The 24,961-nt window shown below is 47.9% G+C and overlaps 1 protein-coding gene across 2 annotated transcripts in view; it reads right to left on the reverse strand.

Moving 5' to 3' along the window:
- Positions 1 to 2,571: 2,571 nt before the first annotated feature.
- e2f4 (E2F transcription factor 4) overlaps positions 2,572 to 24,961 on the reverse strand; it is a 45,070-nt gene continuing 22,680 nt past the window's right edge. Inside the window, exons 3-10 of one of the 2 annotated variants that reach the window (XM_038807074.1) lie at positions 21,503 to 21,664; positions 21,134 to 21,177; positions 20,609 to 20,673; positions 17,601 to 17,883; positions 11,796 to 11,999; positions 8,470 to 8,517; positions 4,107 to 4,151; positions 2,572 to 3,402 (exon numbers count right to left, since the gene is read on the reverse strand). In XM_038807074.1, coding sequence (XP_038663002.1) covers positions 3,287 to 3,402; positions 4,107 to 4,151; positions 8,470 to 8,517; positions 11,796 to 11,999; positions 17,601 to 17,883; positions 20,609 to 20,673; positions 21,134 to 21,177; positions 21,503 to 21,664 — 967 coding nt within the window. In that variant the 3' untranslated portion in view covers positions 2,572 to 3,286. Of the gene's footprint in view, positions 3,403 to 4,106; positions 4,152 to 8,469; positions 8,518 to 11,795; positions 12,000 to 17,600; positions 17,884 to 20,608; positions 20,676 to 21,133; positions 21,178 to 21,502; positions 21,665 to 24,961 lie in introns of those variants that run through there. The other variant, XR_005461847.1, reaches the window with a different exon arrangement.

Here is a 24,961-nt window from a genome sequence, read left to right on the forward strand (position 1 = left end):
CAAGACACACAACGGAGAGGCACCAGCACCTCATGGTATCACAGTTAGAAGTGGTGTAATGCAACACACTGCTCCCCTTATCACCAGCAGTGATTCACTGGCTCCAAGTACTCCAGATCGTAGTGCACTGACTGCTCCAGGGAATTGTCCACCTCCCTGTGACCTCAGTGCTCTCCGACTGCCCCACTGAAAAGCAGCACCATTAGAGACAATGAGTGTTAGAACAGTTCCTGCTCGAGACCTGCGCAAAGGTCAGAACTCGATGAGGGGGTCAGAGTTCGTCACGGACACTGCTGGATTCAACTTGAACCACACTGGCTGAAAGAACAATGCTTCAGAACTGGAAGTGGGGGCAGGGGCACATCCATGTCCGGCCAATCTATCGATGATCACTATGCAAGGAGAGGTCCCACAGGCCGGATGGGGAGAGAGAGCGCGAGAGCTGGGCCGTGGCAACTGTTACCAGGGTGAAGAAAACACATTGTGCACTGGCCACAATTTACCTGCCTGGGGTTTGCAATAACTCCAGGTCACAGGTACGAGCCCAGCTCAGCCAGAATATTATTCAGCCGGGATTCATTCAACTGTCTGGAACACCTGGTTGATGTAGAGTGAGTGAATCCCAGTACGAGGAACAGAGACCTATTGGGTGCATTCCTGCAAACCGGCAGCTTGGGATCTCCTCGCACATCCAAGTAACAGACTCTTGCCGACACTTAACTCCTGCTTCTGAGGGTGCATTTCCCCTTAAGGCAACAACTGTTATTTACAACGTGACTGGGGTTAACACCAAACATTCACTCTCTCCACCACCGACACACAGTGGCAGCTGTGTGTACCATCTACAAGATGCGCTGCAGGATTCACCAAGGCTCCTTTAGACAGCTCCTTCCAAACCCGCAGGACAACAGGACACTTGGGAGCACCACCTCCTGGAAGTTACCCTCCAAACAACACACCACCCGGAGTTGGAAATATATTGGCCTTTGGGTCAAAGTTGTGGAACTCCCTCCCTATTGGCACTGAGTGTACCCACACCACAGGGGCTGCAGTGGTCTGAAAGGCAACTTATTGCCACTCTCTTGGGGCAATTAAGAATGGGCAATAAAACTTGGCCTCACCAGCGATACCCACGTCCTGTGAACGAATAAAAAGTGGTTAACTGCAGGTCGATGAACACTTTCAACAAAACAGCACCTCAAGAAATGGAGGAAAGAAATATGTACAATTTAGGTAACGTGGGAAACAGCATCTTGCAGGCTGGGCAGTGACAAAGCTGTTAAATATCCCACTGTGTAACATTTCAGATACAATCAGCTATCACCCCTCCTCTGAACATGCGACCATCAGAACACGAGGCTCCGTTAAGTGTGCTATCTTTGTGGCGAGACGCATCCTAACAGTGTCAGCCAGTTGGGTTCAAACTGGCTCTCCGGCCACGTCATGAGGTAGGCCCCAAAAGCCTCCACCATCACCACCCCGACCTCCTCTTTTCTTTCTCAAAAAGCTCCTCGTCAGCCCTGATGCAAATCTCCAAGGGGCCACTAGCAACTCTGAGACAAATGCAATGGATCGTTCGGTGAGACATTCATAATATTTCGTTTTTTTTTTAAATGAAGAAAAGTTTGAACTTTAGCATTTGACTTATATGCGCGATGTGGGAAGCCAGTGTTTTATGTTTTAAGAGTCAGTTTGACCGCCACCCCGCCACCCCCTCCCCCCGCCACTTCCCTCACCAACGAGCAAATTGGATGACGTCAACTAGAGAAAGCAGATCATCATGACAACCAATCATGGGTGCAACCCTCGACTCTATGCCCTATCTTGTGCAATACGAGTATGATACAGCTAGAGTCATCCATCAGGAGAAATGACAATTAGCAAAAGGCGAGTGGGGAAGTTAGAAACACTTTAAAAACAGTGCCACAGACACATATTCAAGATGAGAAGAACACTCAAAAGGTCAGGGAAATGTTCTCTCATGGTTTGCAGTGAACTGTGAGAAAGCCTTCAAACAAAAGCAACTAGCAAACGAACTCTGGTGGAGATCGATTTTTACCGAGCGACAGTCAGAGGAAACAAATCACCAAATGGGTACCGGACAGAAGGAGGCCACTCGGCCCATCAGCCGTTCCAGGTTTGAGAGTTATTCTCATCATACTAGCAGTTTTCTACATACTGCTCAGGTGAGCAGAGCAGGATTTGTTTTGAAAATAAATTTAGAGTACCCAATTCATTTCTTCCAAGAAAGGGGCAATTTAACGTGACCAAACCACCTACCCTGCTTTGGGTTGTGGGGGCGAAACCCACACAAACATGTGGAGAATGTGCAAATTCCACACGGAGAGTGACCTGGGGCCAGGGTTGAACCTGGGGCCTCGGCCGCGAGGCAGCAGTGCTAACCACTGTGCCACCGTGCTGCCTAGGATTCGACTTTGAGCTGTTGTATCTACTGTGGGAGCAGTCTCCACAATCAATGTGGAAAGAGGAATGCACCCAGAAATGATCGAAGACGGCTATCAGCTTTTAGGAGGAAATCAGTTTTTAAAATAACCTGTTTGAGAGCAAGTGTTGAAATCTGGATTTTTAAAAGAAATTGAAAGCAGAAAGAAAAACCTCATCTCAACTTTAAAATTGACCAAGTTTCATAATGCCCACTGCCATGAAATGGACTGCTCCATTTGATGAGGTTGTATGTTGAATAGCCAATGGAAGGAGATATCGAGATGCAATTGCTGAGGTCAGTGGCACAATCCATTGAGAGCAGGGCTGGCAGGGGAAGGAACACAAGTCTCGACAACAAACGGAAGGCAGTCTTGGGTTTAAAAAAAAACTTGTGCATGTTAGCTTCTCGGATAAACTGTTCATCCAAAATGGCCGACTCCAACCCAGGCAACTGGAACAGCATCGCGGCGGCTGCCCTCTACCACCTTCAGGGAGTCCATTGAAGAAGATGGGCCCAGAGTTTTGCTTGGCCGGTGATTGAAGAGAACTCCCATCAACTGCTGTGAGCACGTAACGTTTTAAAAGAAAATAAAGAAAACCAATAGCAACTTGGAAACCGCCTGTCCTTCTGATTCCATCCATGGATAACCTTTGGCTCCCATTAGGTCTTCCGCATATCGTGGCCATGTCAAGAGTCCATCTCACTCCAGGGAGATTCATTTAGAAATTTGCAAAAGATGCCATTTCTTTTTTTTTATAATTTTCTTCTTTTGTGTTTTATTAAAAAAAAGTATTTAAAAGTTCTATACACAGCTGCCAGGCGGCAAAGTCCAGTGAGAGGTCAAAGGTTAAGTATTGGCACATCAAACAGATCGCAAACGCCTTCGCTGTCATCGAGGTTGAAGTAATAATCTTGGTCACCTGGTGGTGGAGACAGTCTTAGCAGAGGAGCGAAAACTGCAAGAGAAATAGGATAGAGACGGATGAGTACGGCAGGACATGGCAGCTAGTCTCAGTAATGGCGACCGTGTTTAAAAACCCATCTAGTTCACTGATGCCCTCGAGGTGACACCGAAGGTCAAACCTCACTGGTAATGACACTCAGCCAGGGAGGGGACACGCGTACGGGTCTGTCCAACTGCCTCACAGTGATCAAATCCAACCTTCCCTCCCAGGATTTTCCCCCGCCCCTTCACCCCCACTTCCGCAACAGCCCAAACCAACCTTCCTTCATTGGGTATTCCTCATAAGACGGTCCAATCCAGCTGCCCCTCAGGGTTCGACCTCCAAAGAGGAATCCAGGGAGACAGTGGCGTTGAGGGGTTCAAATCCCACTGTGACAGGAATTTCGATTAAATTACTAAAACTCTGGATTTAGAAGCTAGTCTCAGTAATGGCGACCGTGGTTAAAAACCCATCTAGTTCACTGATGCCGTCGAGGGAAGGAAATCTGCCATCCTTGCCCGGTCTGGCCTCCATGTGAATCCAGATCCCACAAGCAACGGGGGTTGGCTCTTAATTACCCCCTGAAATGGTCAAAGTAAGAAACCCAGGTCAATTAGTGTTGTGCAAAAGCCCCTGTCAGTGACACCCACATTCCCATGAATGATATAGAAAACAAATCTCCCCACCCTTTTCCCACCTCAGTCAGGAACTCTCACCTTCTGAAGACATCAGCTCCTCAATGAGGTCAGAATCCATACATTCTGAAAAACAGAAATAAGGAAAATGTGCAATGGCGTTGCAGGGGCTCCAATTCCATTCATTCCACCCAGCCTAGCAGCACCAAGGCCAATCACCCTCACCCCCATTAACCTCAAGTCTCAGAATGTGCTTATTCCAGAGCGCAAGCTGCTCCTACATCTACAGACCAGTGTGAGGTGGAGCTCATCATCAGGGGGAGACAGAGGCCCAGGCTAATGCGCTGGGAGAGGGTAACACAGCTTAGAAGCCCGCCACAGCAGCATTTAAATTAATTTTAAAAACAGTTGGAATTAAATGTTAGTCTCAGGGACCATGGAACCATTGTCGCAAAGACCCATCTGGTTTACTAGTGTCCTTCAGGAAAGCAAATCTACCATCCTTACCCGGTCTGGCCTACTTGCCACTCCAGACGCACAGCAATGTGGTTGACTCTTAAATGCCCTAGTAAGCCCCTCAGTTCAAGTGTGGGATGGTAAACAAATTTTGGTCTAGCCAGTGACGCCACACCCCACAAATAAAGGATGATTAAGGAGGAAAAGCTTCCAATCATTTCCATATCAAATTCTGGGTGCTGTAATAGCCAAGGCCAGCATCCCTTCCCTTCCCCCTTTGCTATCATATAGAGATTCTTCTCCTCTGCCAAAATACTTTACTGGATCCTTGCTGGAGTCTACTTATGGCATCGTTCCCTTGCTGTTATTTCACCCGTGAAGGGCAGCCTGGCCTTGGTTGCTCGCGCTCACGTCTCTGTGTAAGGAGGTTGTGGGTTCGAGTCCCATTCCAGAGACTTGTGCATATGTTCAGAACTGACACTTGTTGGCAGCATCGCTGGAATGCCACACTGTTGAATGAGGCAGTAAGATAAGGCCCCATTTTAAAGAAGGGCGGCACGGTAGCAGTGGCATCACAGTGGTTAGCACTGTTGCTTCACAGCCTCAGGATCCCAGGTTCGATTCCCGGCTTGGGTCACTGTCTGTGTGGAGTCTGCATATTCTTCCTGTGTCTGTGTGGGTTTTACTCCGGGTGTTCTGGTTTCCTGTCATAAGTCCCGAAAGACGTGTTAGGTAATTTGGACATTCTGAATCCTCCCTCTGTGTACCCGAACAGGTGCCGGAGTGTGGCGACGAGGGGATTTTCACAATTGCAGTGTTAAGGTAAGTCTCCTTGTGGCACTGATAAAGATTATTATTAAGGCCTGGTGAGTTCTCCACGGTATCCTGGCTAATATTATATTCCTGGTTGTGGGATCTTACTGTGCACAAATCGGTCATCAACCCCCCTCCCCCATTGCAACAGTGACTACGCTTCACAAGCCCTTCATTGACTGCAAAATATTTCCAGAGGTCCAAACGAAGACTAAGAGGTGTTTTAGGCGAATAAGGAGAGCTGTGATCCCACAGTGTGACCCCGGGCACCTCAAAAAGGTCTGAAGGTAACAGGCAAAGCCAAGGGAGAGTTGGGCGGAATTACAGATTTGAGAGCAGTGGAAGGGAATGAGGCCAGCTGGATATCGGGGCAGACACAGAGCCCCAGAGACTGAGCAACAGCAGGTTAAAGACAGGAAAGGAAAAGAAAAACACACAAAGTCAGTCTCAGTTTAGCTGCGGGGACTTTCCAGCTTTGACTTGGCAGTTAATAAATCCGGTGCATGCAAAGGCGGGTTATCAGACCAAGAAAGAAAGCCACGAGGCGAAACAGAACAGCTGGAGAGCGCATCTTCAAAAAAAAACAACAGCTAGGCGAACAGCCAAAGCTCTTTTGATTGGGGGTGGGGCTGGTTTATCCACAGAATCCCGACAGTGAGGTAGGCCATTTGGCCCATCGAAGTCTGTACCGACCCTACGTAATAGCACCCTGCCTATGCCCACATCCTCACCTATCCTTGGAACCCCACCCAACCTGCACACCTTTGGACCTTTCTGGTGACCTTTCACCTCTCCTTGCAGCCAACCAAAGCATATTTGGTGAAGGGCTCACTCCCTCCACCTCTTACTGACTGGGGAGTGGCTTTGCAGTTTGTATACAGTTATACATGAATCCCAGGCTATACATGATCCAATACTTCAAGAGACTGTGGAAATGGCTGGCTTAGCAAATAGGAGGGTCACAGTGGTGCAGGAGGCTTCGGCCACCTTCCACTCCAGATTATTATCTGGCATGGTAACACTCAATGGCAGCAAAGGATCCACTCAACCCATTGCTCCGGAAACCCAACACTGTGCCACAAAGTTACCCAACTATGTGGTGGGTACAAACAAAGCCACTCGGCTCAATCTTGAATCTGAGCAAGTTGTATTGTTGCCTTATTCGCCCGCACCTCCCACTCAATATTGTCTTGAAATGGGACTATTCCACTTGATGAGGTCATATATTGACGGCCAATGGAAGGAGATAGAGACTTCATTGGTACAAAACAATGAGTTTTTTGTTTTTGGGGGGGGGGGGGGGGGGGGGGGGGGGGGTTGGAGGAGAAGGAGAGAATGAATACAAGCTTTGACAATAGCCAGAAAGTAGTTGGGCTCTTATAACTTGTGAACAATGCTTCTCGGAAGAACTGTTAACCCAAGATGGCCGACTCCAAGCCAGGGAGCGGCAACCGACGGAGGAGATGGGCTCAGGGTTGTGTTCGACTGTCGATCAACGAGCAATCACATCAATCTCTCTGAGGGCATGTCGACGACAAAAATTTGTTCCCTTGGCTTCGAGGAGGTTTCCTCAAGTGGCAGTGGGGAAGTTCTGTCCTGCAAGCCACGAATTCATCAGGGTAATGGGGAGCTCTACATTGACATTGCATCTTCCACAACCTCAGAGCACCCCAACGCATTTCATCAGCCAATGGAAGTACCCTCGAAGCACAGTCCCTGCTGTAATGCAGGAGGCACAAGAGCCAGTGCACAGCAAGATCCCACAAACAGGGTTAACTGGGCAACCATCGTCAGGAAAGACGACATTGAAGGAACAAAGAGTAAAAGCCCTTGCTGGGAATGAGGTGTGTTCTGAAGTGTCCCAAACACTCCAAAAGGAAGACCAAGAATGTGTGACATGACTGTGCCCAGTTTATTCTTGACTTGGTCGCACCATAATGCACTGCGCCTGGTCACATGATTGCAGACGCACCCCTTCCCCCCCCCCTTGATGAAGCACAGTTCTTCCATGAGCCTTTATTTATATGGGTCATGCAGACACTATCCCTGGAACAGGAATACTGAATGGGATAGAATTCGATCCACAGTCCAGGCTTTCATATAGACATTGTCAGAGGGGCTGGGCCAATTCAGGAGGGGCCGAGGGCCTGGGCTGTTTCAAAATAGTGGCTCAGTAATACTCCTCCACAGAGCAAGAGGGAAGATCAGCTGAAGTGAGCGCGGTAGTACAGTGGTTAACACTGTTGCTTTACAGCTCTAAGGTCCCAGGTTCGATTCCTGGCTTGGGTCACTGTCTGTGCAGAGTCTGCACGTTCTCCCGTGTGTGCGTGGGTTTCTTCCGGGTGCTCCGGTTTCCTCCCACAATCCAAAGATGTGCAGGTTAGGTGGATTGGTCATGATAAATTGCCTTTAGTGTCCAAAAAGGTTAGGTGGGGTTACTGGGATAGGGTGGGCTAAGTAAGGTGCTCTCTCCAAGAGTCGGTGCAGACTCGATGGGCTGAATGGCCTCCTCCTGCACTGTAAATTGTATGATTCTATAACTGGCGTCGCTGAAGAGACAGCTAGGCGCTGGGATGATGGTGTTAATATTGAGGATGTATGACTTCGGAAGGGCTGCAAGATTTTTCCGTCATCAGAGCCAATGCTCAAGTTGCAGTTGTGTAGCTGCGCAGCAGAGGGCGACAACTCATTGCAATCTCTCAAAGCTGAGAGAGAGAGGGAGACACAAGACAGGAGGCAGGACAAAAGGGAGTTTTAAACCAGGGCTGTACAGCGTGGGACGCCCAGAGAACGACAGTGCCCAGTCTGTGTTGTGGTAGCTGTTCTCTGGGATTTAAGTGCCCTCGACATTCCAGGGCATGGGATGTTGGAAGTTAACCAGGGCCCCCACAATGAACCACAGTCCCTGCTGCATGTGACACTCACCAAACATGGTTCAATATTCCATATGCCCACCCAACTGACAATTACTCGGTGACAAACGGGCACTTGGGTGAGGCAGAGGGGGAGAACACCCTGTGCTTAGGAAACATCATCCCAGCCATGCGCGTCAGGAGAGCGAGGGAGGATTCCCGGAAGAGCAGCAAGGGCCCAGGAGCGGAGCGGACTGATTCCCGGTCAATAGCAGATGGAACAGCCTCACTCAGAGTGAAAGCTGGAATTCAGTCACACCTACCTTTAGTGGGGTCAAACATCTCTGTCAGCTCTTTAGGAAACTCCAAATCTGTGAATGAAAACCAGAACTGTTGAGTTTGAGTGAGAGGATAGAGTGAGAGAGCAATGGGGGAAAATATGGAGGGAGCAAAGACAAAGGGTTGGGATGAACGGGATAGAGGGGCCAGTGAGGGAGGACCTGGGGCCTCGGGCGTTTCCCCTGCAGCTTCGCTTGATCTGTGGGTATGATGGGTAGCGCACTTTGGTTGGGGGGGGGGGGGTGAGGAAAAACATCAACAATCAAACCAAACGATACCATTTTTTATTTTTTTCCCCTCCCCATCCTTCAATGTAGCAACTCCTTTTTGAGTGTGGCATGGTGGGCCATGCTGTACAGAGTTTAAGCCCAGCAGGGAGAGAGGGTCAGCACCCTGTGACCCCACTCGCACCAGTCCAGGCCAGGCAAAAGCAGCAGAAAGCTGGCATGGTTCAGGTCAATGCAGCTCGGTAATCTATCGATTCCTGGACAGTAACGTCTATCTCTCCTCCTCGCAGCTCTCGAGTGAGAGGCCCATCGGTGGCAGGTCAGCTGTACAGATGACTGGACATGCAATGTGATTTGAGGGTAAAATAGTTTGGCAACTCCAGTGATGCTCAAATCAGGGACGAATAACACATTCCTGCTTTTAAAACGTCTCCATCTACATTGGGGAGATGGTGACGCAGGGGGTAACATCACTGAAATAGTAACCCAGGCTCTGGGGACACAGGTTTAACTCTCATCACAGAAGCTCTCCTTGGCTCCTAGTAGAATTTAAATTCAATTAATAAAAATAAATTAATAAAAGAATCTGGAACTGTAAGTTAATCTCAGTAACGTTGTAACGATCATGTTTCTAATATTAACTATCATCCATTGTGGTAAAAACCCATCTGGTTCGCTAATGTCCTTTAGGGAAGGGAATCTGCCACCCTTACCTGGTCTGGCCTACATGTGACTCCAGACCCACAGCAATATGGTTGACTCTTAACAGCCCTCTGAAATGGCCTAGCAAGCCTGTCAGTTCAAGGGCAATTAGTGCGACAAATGCTGGCACTGCCAGTGACATCTACATCCTGAGAAGCAGTGATAAATAGTGTTGGTTACAGATCTCCTGGGAGCCCTCGATAATCACCGTTACTGAGAAATGAAGAGGCCTGCTTCCTCAGAAACCCAATCTGGGCCTCACTAAAGACCTGGACTGGCGGATGCTGTCAGGATATGATAAGCCTCAGCATCAAGGCCCGATCCACCCACTTGTAGCCCAGCAAACAGTCCAACTCAGGGATTGAGACAGACTGCATGGAACGCAATTAGCGAACCAACAGTTGCAACACAGTCAGAGGCCATTCAGCCTATCATGTCCACACTAGCCAAAAAGAGAGAAAAAAAACGCTCATTTTAACCCCGTTTTCCAGCACCTGGTCCGTAAGCCTTGTAGGTTACAGTACTTCAGATGCAGATCCAGGCAGCTTTTAAATGAGTTGAGTGTTTCCAACTCAACCACCAATATAGACAGTGAATTCCAAATTCCCACATCCCTCTGGGTGAAATCGATTTTCCTCATATCCCCTCTACCAATCACCTGAAATCTATGTCCCCTGGTAATTGACTCCTCCTCTAGGTGAATCAAGCCTTTTCTGTCTACTCTATCTAGGCCCCATATAACATTGCACATCTCGCTTGGCCTCTGATCTGAGAAAAACAGCCTGAGCCTATCCAGTCTCTCCTCATTGTTGCACTTTTCAAGCCCTGGCAACATTCTTGTAAATCTCCTCTGCACTCTCTCCAGAGCAATTATGTCCTTCCTGTGATGTGGTGGCCAGAACTGTACACAAAATTCCAGCTGTGGCCTCACCAGTGTTTTATACAGTTCCATCATTACTTCACTGCTTTTGTCTTCAATACCTCACCCGATAAAGTATTCCAAGGGGTTTTACTCCTCAACCCCTCTCTACACCTTCCCGTTCATTGCATTTTTCCTTTGTTTACCCTCCCTAAATGCTTTGCTGGATTGAATTCCACTCAACCAACCACACGGGAAACTAAGGACATTTGGCATGTCCATATTGACTGTTACCAATTTTTACTGATGCACCATAGAAAGTATCCTATCTGGCTGCATCACAGCCTGGTATGGCAACTGCTCGGCCCAAGACATCAAGAAACTTCAGAGAGTCGTGAACACAGCCCAGTCCATCACACGAACCGGCCTCCCATCCATTGACTGTCTACACCATTGACTGCTGCCTTGGGAAAGCGGGCAGCATAATCAAAGACCCCTCCCACCCTGGTTATTCTCTCTTCCAACCTCTTCCATTGGTCAGGAGATATAAAAATCTGAGAACACGCACTAAGAGCTTCAAAAACAGCTTCTTCCCCGCGCTTACCAAACTCCTGAATGACCCTCTTATGGACTTCACACATCTTCTCCACTGAGTGGTACTATACTCTGTATGCTTACCGATGTCTGTGACTATATATTTACATTGTGTATTTATCGTATGTCCTATATGGACATGTATGGAACGATCTGCCTGGACTGTACGCAGAACAATAATTTGCACTGTCCCTCTGTACACATGACAATAAATCAAAATCCAATCATTTCTGGATCACGATCAACTAGATGGCAATATTTTGTGACATCTACAAATTTCCCATTCATGCCTCCCACACTGAAGCCTAAATCAGCAATATATTCAACAACAGCAAGGGCCCCAACACTGAACCCCGTGGAACACCACTGCAAAGTCTTTGCAAAAACATCTATCCACCGTTACTCTTTGTTTCCTATCACAGCCAATTTAGTCAACCTGCTACCTTCCCCTCTAACCCATGAGATCTCACTTTTCTAACTAGTTTATCACGTGGGACCTTGTCAAATACCTTATTGAAATCTAGGTAGACAACATCCACTACACTACCCTCATCAATCCTCCTTGTTACTTCCTCAAACAATTCTAGAAAGTTAGGAAGACACCAGCGTCCCCTAACAAAACTATGCTGACTATTCCTGATCTATCCGTGCCTTTCTGAGTGACAGTCTATCCTGTGGGCACCTGGAATTCATGGCCGAAATGGTGGCTGAGGCTGAAACACTCAATTAATTTAAAAGGTATCTGGATCTAAAGTGCTGTAACCTGCAAGGCTACGGACTAGGTGCTGCAAAGTGGGATTGAATGAGCGGCTAATCTCTTTTTCAGTTTTTGGCCGGTGCGGGCATGATGGGCTGAATGGTCTCTTTCGGCACCGTCACTTTTCTACGGCTCATCACCTAGACATGCCCAGAACAAAAACAAACTCACCAACTGAAGGTTCGGATTTGATTGGTACAAAGGAGGTAGTGGGGTTGGACAAAGATGTGCTGCTATCCAATGAGGCCGAGGATTCCAGTGGCTGCGTTTCCATGGTTACCGACTGGCTGGCGGGTGTTGGCACAAGGTTGAGGGGCTCCAGGCTTAAGACATTGCTGGTGTTGCTGTGGGAGTCTTGCACTGGTGCACTTGGCACTGAGGGAAGAGGAAAGAGCAGAAATCAGCAGCGTTAGAAGGTGTGTCAAAACAATCTTGCCAAGCACAGCCAAAGAGTTAGCAGATCCTGCTAACTTAGCGTTTGCTGCCCTCCAGCAAGGCCTTCTGTACATGCAACCTCCCAAAGGAGGACAACTACCAGACAACCAAGTCAAAGCGAGGTCAAAGTGCACCCATCTGCATTTGACACACAACATTGACAGCTTGGCCTCCTATTTAGTTTATATCTTAATTATCTCCTCAAAACTTGCAGGAGTCAGTTTATGCCCTCTGCAGATGTTCGTGTGGGGGGTGGGGGAGAAGAGAGAGAGAGAGAGAGACAAGTGCATGAAAGCAAGCATGTGTGAGTGAGAGATAAGGAGGTCACAAATTAGATCAAGGACAACCCAGATTTCAACAGATTGAGGATAAGGAAGAACCGACTTTGGATAGTTTGCATGACAAGGAGGAAGCAAAGAGGGAAAACTGAATTCTTAAAGACAAATCCTCGGGGCTTGGGTGGAGGGAAGGATCCTTAATGGCGGTACAGGTCGGCACTAACAATATAGGTAGGACTAATAGTGAGGTCCTGTTGAGTATGAGCAACTGGGGGTTAAATTACAAAACAAAACCACAAAGGTTATAATCTGTGGATTACTACCCGAGCTAGGATGAAATTGGCATAGAGCAAATAGGATCCGAGCAGAATGCGCGGCTAAGATTGGTGATGGAGAAATTGGTATTGAATCATGAGGCACTGACACAAGGACAAGGGAAAGGAGTTATACTGGTGGGCTGTCCTCACTTGAACCATACCAGAACTTAAGTCTTTGCAAACTGTATAACTGGAGCTGTAGATAGGGGTTTAAACTAAATAAGGGGGGAGTGGGGAGGGGAGGGGGGTGTGTAGGTTTCACCGCAGCAGAGATTGAGAAAATTAACAAGTTAAGGCAAGAGGGCACAGTAATGATATAGGAAGTGATGTCAAATACAGCAGGTCTGACAATGTCAGCGGAGAGAGAAGGGAGCTAACATTTTGGGTCAAAGCTAGAGAGAACTGGAAATAGGGTCAGATTGACACTGTTATGGGCAGGGGTAGAGCAGTCGGGCTGGATAGAGGGCCAGCTATAGGCGGAGGCTAGGGAGAGATTGACAAAGCTGTCATGTACAAAAAGTAAGTCTTACAACACCAGGTTAAAGTTCAACAGGGGGCAGCAGGGTAGCATGGTGGTTAGCTTAAATGCTTCACAGCTCCAGGGTCCCAGGTTCGATTCCCGGCTGGGTCACTGTCTGTGTGGAGTCTGCACGTCCTCCCCGTGTGTGCGTGGGTTTCCTCCGGGTGCTCCGGTTTCCTCCCACAGTCCAAAGATGTGCGGGTTAGGTGGATTGGCCATGCTAAATTGCCCGTAGTGTCCTAATAAAAGTAAGGTTGGGGGGGGGGGGGGGGGTTGTTGGGTTACGGGTATAGGGTGGATACGTGGGTTTGAGTAGGGTGATCATGGCTCGGCACAACATTGAGGACCGAAGGGCCTGTTCTGTGCTGTTCTATGTTCTACTGTTCTATGTTTATTTGGAATCACTAGCTTTCGGAGCACAACTCCTTTATTAGGGACTCACCTGATGAAGGAGCTGTGCTCCAAAAGCTCGTGATTCCAAATAAACCTGTTGAACTTTAACCTGGTGTTGTAAGACTTCCTACGGTGCCCGCCCCTGTCCAACGCCTGCATCTCCACATCATGTACAAAAAGACAACGGGAATGTAAATGGTGGTGATCATGGCTAAGAAGTGTGCTGATGGTGGCACATTAAGAGATCAGAATGTGTTAATGGCAGAACAATGGCAAGCAGCGTGTCACAGGGCAACCTGGAACAGATAGCCTTAGCGGGGTAGGGTGGCGAGACACAGGTAAGGGAAAGTAAGGTGGAAAGAGGGTGATGGAAAAATGGATCGATGGAAGAAATGAAAATAAATTGACAGAAATAAAGATGGACATGAGAGGGGACAGTGAGTTGAAATGGTAAGTGACAGGAAGGTCTGGCTTCTGCTTGACGGACCAAAGGTGTTCTGCAAATCGGTCACCCAGTCTGCGGTTACCTTCTCCCAGGGCCTAAACACTTTTTCAAGTCAGGCAGCACTTCACATGCACCTCATTCAACTGGTCTATTGCATTCGCTGCTCCCAATTATACTGGAGAGATTTTAAAAACAAATGAATTTACAGGATGCAGGCGTCGCTGGTTAGGCCAGCAGTTATTGTCCACCCTAGTTGCCCTTCAGGAGGCGGTGTTGAGCTGCCATCTTGAACTGCTGCTGTCCCTGAAGTGTAGGTACACCCACGGTGCTGTTAGGGAGGGTGTTCCAGGATTTTGCCCCAACAACAGTGAAGGAACGGAAATATATTTCCAAGTCAGGGTGGTGAGTGACTTGGAGGGGAACCTCCAGGTGGTGGTGTTCCCAGGTATCTGCTGCTCGTCCTTCTAGAGCAGGGGTGGGCAAACTACGGCCCGCGGGCCGCATGCGGCCCGCCAAAGGTATTTCTGCGGCCCACCAAGTCATTAAAAAAAAAAATAAAAAATTTTTAAAAAAAATTTTTTTTTTTTTTTTTTAATTTTTTTTAAGGTTAATGGGGGGGGCTATTGGGTTACTTACTGGTATAGGGTGGATACGTTGACTTGAGTAGGGTGATCATTGCTCGGCACAACGTCGAGGGCCGAAGGGCCTGTTCTGTGCTGTACTGTTCTATGTTCTATATGAGGCGCCCAGAATCATAACCGGGTGAAGTAATTATTTTACTTAATATACTATGCGGCCCTTTGTGAATTGTGAATTTCTGAATGTGGCCCTTGCACGGAAAAGTTTGCCCACCCCTGTTCTAGAGGGTAGCGGTCATGGGTTTGGAAGATGCTGTATAAGGAAACTTGGCGAGTTACTATAGTGCATCTTGCAGATGGTACACACGGCTGCTACTGTTCATTGGTGGTGGTCACAAATATACACAAGGACTCAGGTGCCCCACAGCTCTCTATGGTACGGAGTTCCAAAGTCTCCCAAGCCTAAGAAATTCCTCCTCATCCCAGTCTTAAATTAGCACCCCTTTATTCTGAGACTATGCCCTCTGGTCCTACACTCTGTCATGAGGGGAAAGATTCTCTCAGCATTACCCTGTCAAGCTCCTTTCAATGAGATCACCTCTCATTTTTTCGAAATTGCAATGAGTAGAGTCCCAATCTGTTTAACCTTTGTTCATTAGGACAATGCCCCACCCCGAGGATCATCCAAGTGAACCTTCTCTGAACCGCCTCCAATGAAATAATATCTTTCATTAAATAAAAGGAGCGAAACTGCTCAGTAGTCCAGAATTTTAAAAACTGGCAAAGAATGACTAAGTTAAATATAAAGAGGCAGAAATTTGAATAAGAGAGTAAAGTAGCAAGAAAATAAAAGCAGACAGCAAGATCTTTTACAAGTATAGAAGGAAGACAGCAGCTGAAGTGAGTTTTGGCCCCAAGGGGATATGAATGCGGAATTCATAACGGGAAACAAGGAAACGGCAGAGGATTTGAACCAATTATTTTGCATCTGTCTTCACAACAGATGACACAAAGAGCATCCCAAGAATAGCAGAAATGGGGACTTGTAAGAATGGGATTGCAATAACCGTGGGAGATTTTAATCTTGAAAATGAAAATCGCTTATTGCCACGGGTAGGCTTCAATGAAGTTACTGTGAAAAGCCCCTAGTTGCTACATTCCGGCGCCTGTCCGGGAAGGCTGGTACGGGAATCGAACCGTGCTGCTGGCCTGCTTTCAAAGCCAGCGATTTAGCCCTGTGCTCAACAGCCCCGTGATTGGATGAATTAAATTATTATTTTTTTTAAAATTTAGAGTACCCAATTCATTTTTTCCAATTAAGGGGCAATTTAGTGTGGCCAATCCACCTACACTGCACATCTTTTGGTTGTGGGGGTGAAACCCACACAAACACGGGGAGAATGTGTAAACTCCACATGGACAGTGACCCAGAGCCGGGATCGAGCCTGGAACCTCGGCGCCGTGAGGCAGCAATGCTAACCACTGCGCCGCCGTGTTGCCCTGGATGAATGAAATTCAAGAGGTAGCCTTGAGAGCGAGTTCACAAAGCGTAGCTGAAACACATTCTGGAACCAAGCAGGGAACACATTATTTCATACCTGGTAGCGTGTAATAAAACAGGACTAATTAAAGATCTTGTAGTAAAGGATCCTGCAAAAGGGAAGGAGGAATTTAAGGGGGCAGGGTGTGGTGACGTAGTGGTATTGTCACTGGGCTATTTAGAGGCCCAGGGTAATGCTCTGGTTCCAATCCCACCATAGCAGATGGGAAATTTGAATTAAATAAAAATCTGGAATTAAAAGTCTAGTGATGACCACAAAACCATTGTCCATTGTCATAAAGACCCATCTGGTTCACTAATGTTCTTTAGGGAAGGAAATCTTTTGTTCTTGCCCGGTCTGGCCTACATGCGACTCCAGACCCACAGAAATGTGGTCAGCCCCTAGCTGCCACTCTGTTCAGGGCAATTAGGAATGGGCAACTAATACTGGCTTTTGCCTGCGACACATACATCCCATGAAAGAAAAAAAACCTTTCAACAATGAGTATCACGAGAGAAAGCGAATGGGAGTAGAGGCCGACAAGTCCCCTGGACCCTGATGAACTGCACCCTCGGGCCGGAGAAGTGGCTGCAGAAATGGTGGATGCATTTGTTGTGAAATGGGAACGGTGTTTGACAAGTTTACTGCAGCTTTCTTTAAGGATGTAACTAGCAGGGTAGATAAAGGGGAACCGGTAGATGTTGTCTATTTGAATTGCAAGACATTTACTGCAAGACATTTACTGCAGCTACTGTGAATTGTAAATTGCAAGACATTTACTACTGTGCCATCGTGCCGCCCAATTAAAACAGAGTGCACAAAATTTAAGGTCACTCGTGAGGCAGAAGAGGTTCCGAGGCAGAATTATTAAAAGTAGGTCAGAGGCTAGGATAAAAGGAAAATACTGTGGGTGCTGGAAACTGGAAATAAAAACAAGAAAATGCTGGCTGAACTCAGCAGGTCTGGCAGCAGCATCTGTGGAAAGAGAAACAGGGTTGACGTTTCGAGTCCCTCTGACTCTCCTTCAGGAGCGTCACCCGCCTCCTGACTTCCCCAAAGCCTGCCCGCCATCCACAAGGCACAATCTGGAGTGCGTCAGTACGAGCGCGGCTCCGACAACACTCGGGAAGCTCGACACCATCCAGGACAAACAGCCAGTTTGATCAGAGCCTCCGATGAAAAATCATTGATCAGATCAGTGATCAGAAACATTATCTCAGTTTGAAGAGCTGCCAGACCCGCTGCGGTTGTCTGTTCCTCCTTCAGATTTCCAGCATCCACTATATTTTGCGGCTGTTCACCAGCGAGACGCTCCTTTTCTTCCATTCAGAATAACTTTAAAACGTGCACTAAATGGGAACGTACATTTGCGACACACAAACGGACACAGCTCACACGATTCCCTGTCAGTCGTTTGATCTCTGACCCTGAAGTTGAAAGTTCACCGTTGAGCAGTGGGCAGCGCTCACCTGTGGGTGTTGCGGCTCTGGGCTGGGGCGGAGGTGTCTGTGAGGCAGTGGACGGAGAGGCACACCGGGCAGGTAACGTTGGCTCAGCCTCCGGGTGACTCGCCAACGCCGGCCGCTGTGGGGTAGTGGGCAATGCGGGTGGGCACTGGATCAGATCTTCGGGTGGGGGCACAGGCACCACCACCGGGGAGGAGGATGACGTGTCCTTGTTTACCAGTAAAACGTTGATGGGACCGGTTGTGCTTTTCAGGTGAATCTGATATTTCTTCTGTCCATTCAGTCCCTAGAACACAAAGAGTATCTGAGCAAACAGCCAGGAAAGGAGAGAGCGCAGAGATAGGACTTCATCCACAGTGGAGTGGGGAGCAACGGCGGGGGAACGTAGGATTTAGGAGCAGAAGAAGTCAATTCAGCCCTTTGGCCTGCTCTGCCATTCAATCAGATCATGGCTGATCTCTTCTTGATCTCAAATCCACCTCCCCACCTGTACCCAAAATCCCTTTAACCTTTTTCGTTAAAAATCAGAAATACATCTACCTCCTTCTTGAAACCATTTAATGACTCAGACTCCATCGTACAATGGGGCAGCAAGTTCTGCACATTCACCACCCTCGGCGAGAAGTAGTTCCTCCTCATTGCAGTTCTAAATCTACTGCCCCTCAACCTCTTTCTGTGACCTCTTGTTCTAGATTGCCCCAGGGGAACATTTGGTCAACATTTACTTTATCAATCCCATTTAGTATTTTATACACCTTGATCAGGGGTCTCATCCTTCTAAATTCCAGCGAGTTTAGCCCAAACTGTTTAATCTCTCCTCATACATCAATCCTTTCATCACTGGAACCAATCTGGTGAACCTCCTCTGAACTGCCTCCAATACCACCACATCCGTCCTCAAATAAGGAGACCCTAAATTGGATACAATACTCCAGATGTGGTCTCACCGACACCCCATACAATTGCAACAATGCTTCTTTACTTTTGAACTCCAGTCCTTTTGCTATAAACGCTAACATTCCATTTGCGTTTAAAAAAAAAAATTTAGAGTACCCAATTAATTTTTTCCAATTAAGGGGCAATTTAGCATGGGCAATCCACCTACCCTGCACATCTTTGTGTTGTGGGGACAAAACCCACGCAAACACGGGGAGAATGTGCAAACTCCGCACGGACAGTGATCCAACAGCTGGGATCGAACTTGGGACCTCGGCGCCATGAGGCAGCAGTGCTATCCACTGCGCCACCGTGCTGCCCCATTTGCCTTTTTAATTACATGCTGGACGTGCATACCGACTTCCTGCAATTCATGGACAAAGACACCCAGATCCCTCTGCCCAGACACATCTTGAATCCGCTTTCCATTTAGATAATAATTTGCCTTTCTATTTTTCCGGCCAAAATGGACAACCTCACACTTAATTAAACTCCATCTGCCAAATTTTGGCCCAATTTCATAGCCTAACTACATCTGTCTTTAAAATCTTTAACTCATCTTCACTGCCTGCGTTCCCACCTACTTTAGTATCAACCGCAGATTTTACTATATTACTCTCTGTCCCTACTTGCAGATCATTTATAAAAATTGTTAACAGTTGAGGTCGGAGAACTGATCCCTGCGGCACTCCGCTAGCTACAATTCACCAGCCAGAGAAAGACCCATTGCTTTCTGCCTGTCAGCCAATCCCCAATCCAATCTGGTACTTTACCCCCAATCCTCTGAGATCTCACCTTCTGAATCAGCCTTTTATGAGGCACCTTATGAAACTCCTTCTGGAAGTCTAGATGTACCACATCCACAGGTTCCCCATTATCCACCTTGCTGGTTATGTCCTCAATGAACTCAAGCAAGTTTGTCAAGAGTGACTTATCCTTCATGCACCATGCTGACAATGGTGGATTGAGCTTTTGTCTTTCCAAATGTTCAGTCATCTCCTCCTTAATGATCGATTCCGGCAACGTCCTCAGTACAGAGGTCAAGCTAACTGGTCTGTAGTTTCCTACTTTTTGCCCCTCTCCTTTTTTTGAATAGGGGCGTCACTTTAGCATGTTTCCAATCCACCAGGACACTTCCAGAATCCAGGGAATTCTGAAATATCAGAATCATGCATCCACTATCTTCACTGCTATCTCCCTTAATAGGCCATCAGGTCCCGGAGATTTATCTGCCCTTGATCCTATCAGTTTATTCAATACCGTCTCCCTAGTGACGGCTATTGCACCAAGTTCCTCTGCATTAACTTTAGCTTTTGGAAAATTTCTATTACCTCCATTGTGAAGACAGAGGCATAATATTGGTTCAGTGCCTCCGCCATCTCGGTGTTCCCCATTATTACCTCACCAGAATCGTCCTCTAAAGGGCCAACATTTACTTTCGCTACACTCTTCTTCTTGTATACTTAGAAGCTTTTGGCATTTGTGTTTATGTTTTCTGCTAGTTTCCTTTCATAGTTCATCTTAGCTCTTTTGATTTTATTTTAGTAGCCTTTTGCTGAACCTGGAAGTTCTCCCAATCCTTTTGCAGTGTGCTTTGCCTAGTTTTTTGCCGTTATATTTTCCTTGATTTCCTTGTTTAGCCATGGAACTTTTTCGCACTTTTACTATTCTTCTTCCGCTCAGGAATATACTTTAATTGGGAGGTATTTAATATATCCCTGAATATCTGCCATTGTTCCTCAACTGTCCTATCCTTAATTATCAGTGCCCAGTCTACTTGGGCCAAATCTTTCCTCAGGCCTGTATAATTACCTCTGCCCAACGCTAAAACTCTAGTATGGCACTGCGTCTTCTCTCGCTTAATCTGAATTTGAAATTCTAGCATGCTGTGATCACTCCTTTCAAGAGGATCCTTAACGAGAAGACTATTTATCAACCCTTCTTCATTATATAATACTAAATCTAAAATAGCCTGCTCCCTGGCCGGGCAGAGTGGGGGTGGGGGCGACGACGGTGGCCGGGCAGAGTGGGGGAAACGAGGAGGGTTGTGAAAATAGATTAAGTGAATTACTCACCCCTTCTGGAATGGGGACCTCCAACTGGGTGCCAGAGGGTGCCTGGATTGCTAACAACGTATCACCTGCAGATAAGGACAGAAGACAATACTGAGATAGAGAAAAGGAAGTTATTATTGAAAGAGAAAGAGAAAGAGAGGGCGAGAGAGAAAGGTACAAGGATCAACCAGCTGACACTGTGTTGAACATCAGGAGGACCCAGTGTCGAGGGGACACAACTATGGCATCCCTGTGAAGTGTGAAGCTGCAGATATAAACTGCAGGCACCACAGACCCCAGCTCCTCACATCACAATACAGAAAGGCAGCCCCCTGGGCAGTTTGGGGGGTGGGGGGGGTCTGACTTACTGGTGACACTGCAATTGGTCACCATTTGATCAGTCATGCCCCCCCTATTCATCCTCTCCCAAACCTTGTATCTGGTTATTACCCAGTTCCCTCCGTCTCCCAGGATTAACGTAATCCCCACCCCCGAAATCAGATCGTGGGAACTATTCCCCTTGGGACCTGGACAAGGATTTCTCACCTTTAAAACATCGACACATATCCTCGTGCGTCACATACGCTAACGTGAAGAACAGTTAAGGAGAGGCAACGCCAAGAGCTCATTCCCGGCTGGTCAGTGAAGCATGATGGGGAGGGGGCGCCACAGACATGGGGTTGGGGAGGGGGGCACGCGACGAGGCAGTGTGGCCACTCAGCGGCAATAGTCCAGCTGGGTGAACTTTATGAACGGATGGAATCTGCCCATACAACTAAACTAGACGTAACCAATAAACTTAGTCTCTCAGTCAATGAGTAACTCTGCTGACTGAAGGTCAACATGGTCAGTGCTTCCGGGTTAAAACTAAAAGCAAAGGTGGACTGGGAGGAGGAAGGCAGTGCCAAAGGATATCTGCTGTTCTCAATATCGTCTGTCACGTTCTGAATGCTCTGTTGTACCCAGACTCTCTGCTGGTCCAGCTCCTGCTCCCGCCGGTCCAGGTCCTCAATCTCCGCCTTTAGGTCAATCAGCTTGTCAGCAATCTCCCGCGTGTTGCATCCCGGCCCCACTCCTCTGTCACCCAAAAACAAAGACAAGAGAAAAAATGGTGTGAATTATTCCCTGTGCAAGGCTGCAAAGAGACCGGAACTCGCTCGCTCGCACACACGGATCAATGGAGGACCCCCCTCTTTGCTTGGCTTAACGGGAGATGGCACCATTGGCAGAGCCACAGCATTTCAACCTGGCAAGAGTTAGCCACTATCGGGGCATCTCGTCAGTCACCAGAGCTCAGGCATGTCAGATTTAGGACTGGGCAGAATCCAACTCGGTGGTGATGTCCGCTGAGGGCGAATAGTCAGCCAGCAACCATCTAATGGCACCAGAGGAGTGCAGTGACCAGGGCTAAGGTAGCAGCACCCTCTGGAGTGATGGGGATGGAGGGAAGACTGGGAATGTAGTATGTTGCAGCCAACAAAGAAACCATCTTAGAATGGGCCAATAGGGAGATTAGGGAGAGTGACCCCCCCCCCCCCTTCCTCACTGACCCATTAACTAGGGCAGCACGGCGGTCAGCACTGCTGCCTCACAGCGCGAGGGACCCGGGTTTAATTCCAACCTTGGGTGACTGTCCGTGCCGAGTTTGCACATTCGCCCTATGTTTGCGTGGATTTCCTCCGGATGCTCCGGTTTCCTCCCACAGTCCAAAGATGTGCAGGTTAGGTGGATTGGCCTTGATAAATTGCCCTTTGTGTCCAAAGGTGAGGTGGCGTTATGAGGTTACAGGGATCGGGTGGGGGGATTAGGCCTAGTTACAGTGCTCTCCCAGAGGGTTTGTGCAGATTCGATGAGCCGAGTGGCCTCCTTCTGCACCATAGAGATTCTATGAACAACCCCCCACCCCACCGCTCACTAAAACACCCCCTCCGCCGCCCGTCAATACCTCCAAAGGCAGCGTCGGCCATTGCTCCCTCGGGATAATGAATAGTCACTTTCCTTTGGAGAAGTAGTAAACTGGGCAGAATATTAAATAAATTCCGCCATTTTGAGAAACCTCACTTGGTATCAGAGCTGCACAAGAGTAAAACTATCTAAATAAAAATGTTTCGAAGGTCACGGTGACCCCGTTTATCTCCTGATTAAGCCCACCGTGGGGGAGCGGGAAAGTGTGAGAAACGGTTCATTCAACAATCGTGTCACACACTAGGATAGAGTGATTAATAGAGGGAGGTGCAGCCTACATCAAGCCGAACACTAACTGGACAGAAAGAGGAAGGTATGAGGTGGGATTAGTGCTTGGTATTCCCCCGATATTAACAAGCTTAACAAGCGGTTTGATTGAACTTTTCACAAACGATAAATGGAGAGTAATTATTTCCACTGGTTGGTGAGTCTACGACTATGGGACATGGTGTAAAATATTAGAAGCAGACCTGCTAGGAGTGAATTTCGGAGGTCGAATTTTGAAATTCTCTTCAGCAAATCATAATTAATGCTAGACTAGCTAATTTGAGATTGACAGATTGTTATTCATCTAAAATATCGAAGAATATTGGGGGAAGATGGTGGCATAACAGCAATTCCTCTGGACTAGTAATCCAGAGGCCCAAGCTCAGGAGACACGGGTTCAAATCCCACCCCAGCAGCTCTCATAGAAATTTAAATTCAATTAATAAAATCTGGAATTATAAAGCTAGTCATCAGTTATGGGGACCATGAAACTATTGTCGATTGACGTAGAAGCCCACCTGGTTCACTAATGTCCTTTAGGGAAGGAAATCTGCCGTCCTTACCTGGTCTGGCCTACACGTTACTCCTGACCCACGGCAATGTGGTTGACTCGTAATTGCCCTTTGAAAGGTTGACCAAGCCATTCAATTCAAGGGTAATTAGGGATGGGTAACAAATGCTGGTCTGGCCAGGGACCCTACATGCCACGAAAGGGCAAGTTTTTTTTAAAAAAGGGGGCAAAGCTGGTTATTTGGAGTTAGCGCACAGATTGGCCACGATCTCACGGAATGGTGCAACAGCCTCAGGGGACACAATAGCCTTCTCCTGTTCCGGTAACGGGATTATCCCTCCTATTTTCATATCCTGTTTAGTGACAAACTGGCAATTAAAATGGTGGCAGGCCAGCAAGACAAAATGGATGGTCATCTTTGACAGGGTCCCCGGGTCTCTCCCCCCCCCCCCCCCCCCCCCCCCCCCCCCCCCCCCGAGCGCGCCTGTCACTGCCTGAACAGCTGGAGGAATCAGCCAGCTGCTGGTGGGGGCGTCCTCCCCTGCTTCCCGGTCGACAACCAACGGAGCTGCGCGTTAAAGCACAGCGCCGGCCTCGGGGGGGGGGGGGGGGGGGGGGAGGAGGAGCGAGAGAGAGAGAGAGAGAGAGAGAAGGAATCACGTTCCAAATTCAGCAAGACACCCCAGGGAGCAGCAAGGCTGAGGATCAAAGGGAGGGGAGGCGATGCTGTCCCATAAAACCCAACATTCCACAGCTAATCCCGGAGGAAATCCACACTGAGCTGGCAAATTATTCTGAAGATTCGGATGTTGCCAGGAAGCGGTGCTCGGAAAGCCTGAAATTCCGGCTTGGTGAGGAAACTAGCCAATTGCGGGGATGTCACAGGGAAGAGGAGACGGGGGTGGTCTCAGAACCCACACCCGCGTGGGTGGCAGAGTCAGAGGTCAGGGATGAATGTGGAATCACCGTCCTGGGAAGACCCACTTATATGCTCGAACCCGGCAGCAGAGGCACCAGGCCAAGGGGTAAGTCGGATAGATCGAACAGAGGAATCATCACAGCAAATCTTGACAATCACAGCTCAATCCCAACGCCTTTGCCATCCCACTAATCTCAGCGCAACTTTTAAACTGCAAGATGTTAACTCATTGTTTATTTTACACAAGAACAAAGTCTACACATGCACTGCTGTAAACAGGACCTACACCAATGGCGGGTAATCTGGGTTCTGAGTGTGGCCCAAGAGACATTTTGATGACCGCCGCCCACGCGCAGGGTTGCCACATTTCCTTTGATTTCCATCCGTGTAGTTTTTTTCCCCTAGCAGTATGACTGAAGTGATAGGGATGTAAAACGAGGGTAAGTGAAGTGCGGTGCATGCTGAATGGTCACAACATTGACTGTGCTATCTGGGTGCTCCCTCTATTCAAAGTGTAAATATTTATTTTGTTTTTACCATTTGAAGTTGATGACAGTTCTCTATTAATACAAAAATGATGAAGCATTTTCTGTGACTCATTATGTACTATTTGACATGTATTAACTGTATTTAATCTTATTCATGGGGTCATGGTGAGTGAATTCAATCTTGCGGCCCACTGAGATGAAGGAGGACCACCCTTGCAGCCCAC

This window comes from Scyliorhinus canicula, chromosome 9 (assembly GCF_902713615.1).
Source record: "Scyliorhinus canicula chromosome 9, sScyCan1.1, whole genome shotgun sequence".
Taxonomy (NCBI): Eukaryota; Metazoa; Chordata; class Chondrichthyes; order Carcharhiniformes; family Scyliorhinidae; genus Scyliorhinus; species Scyliorhinus canicula.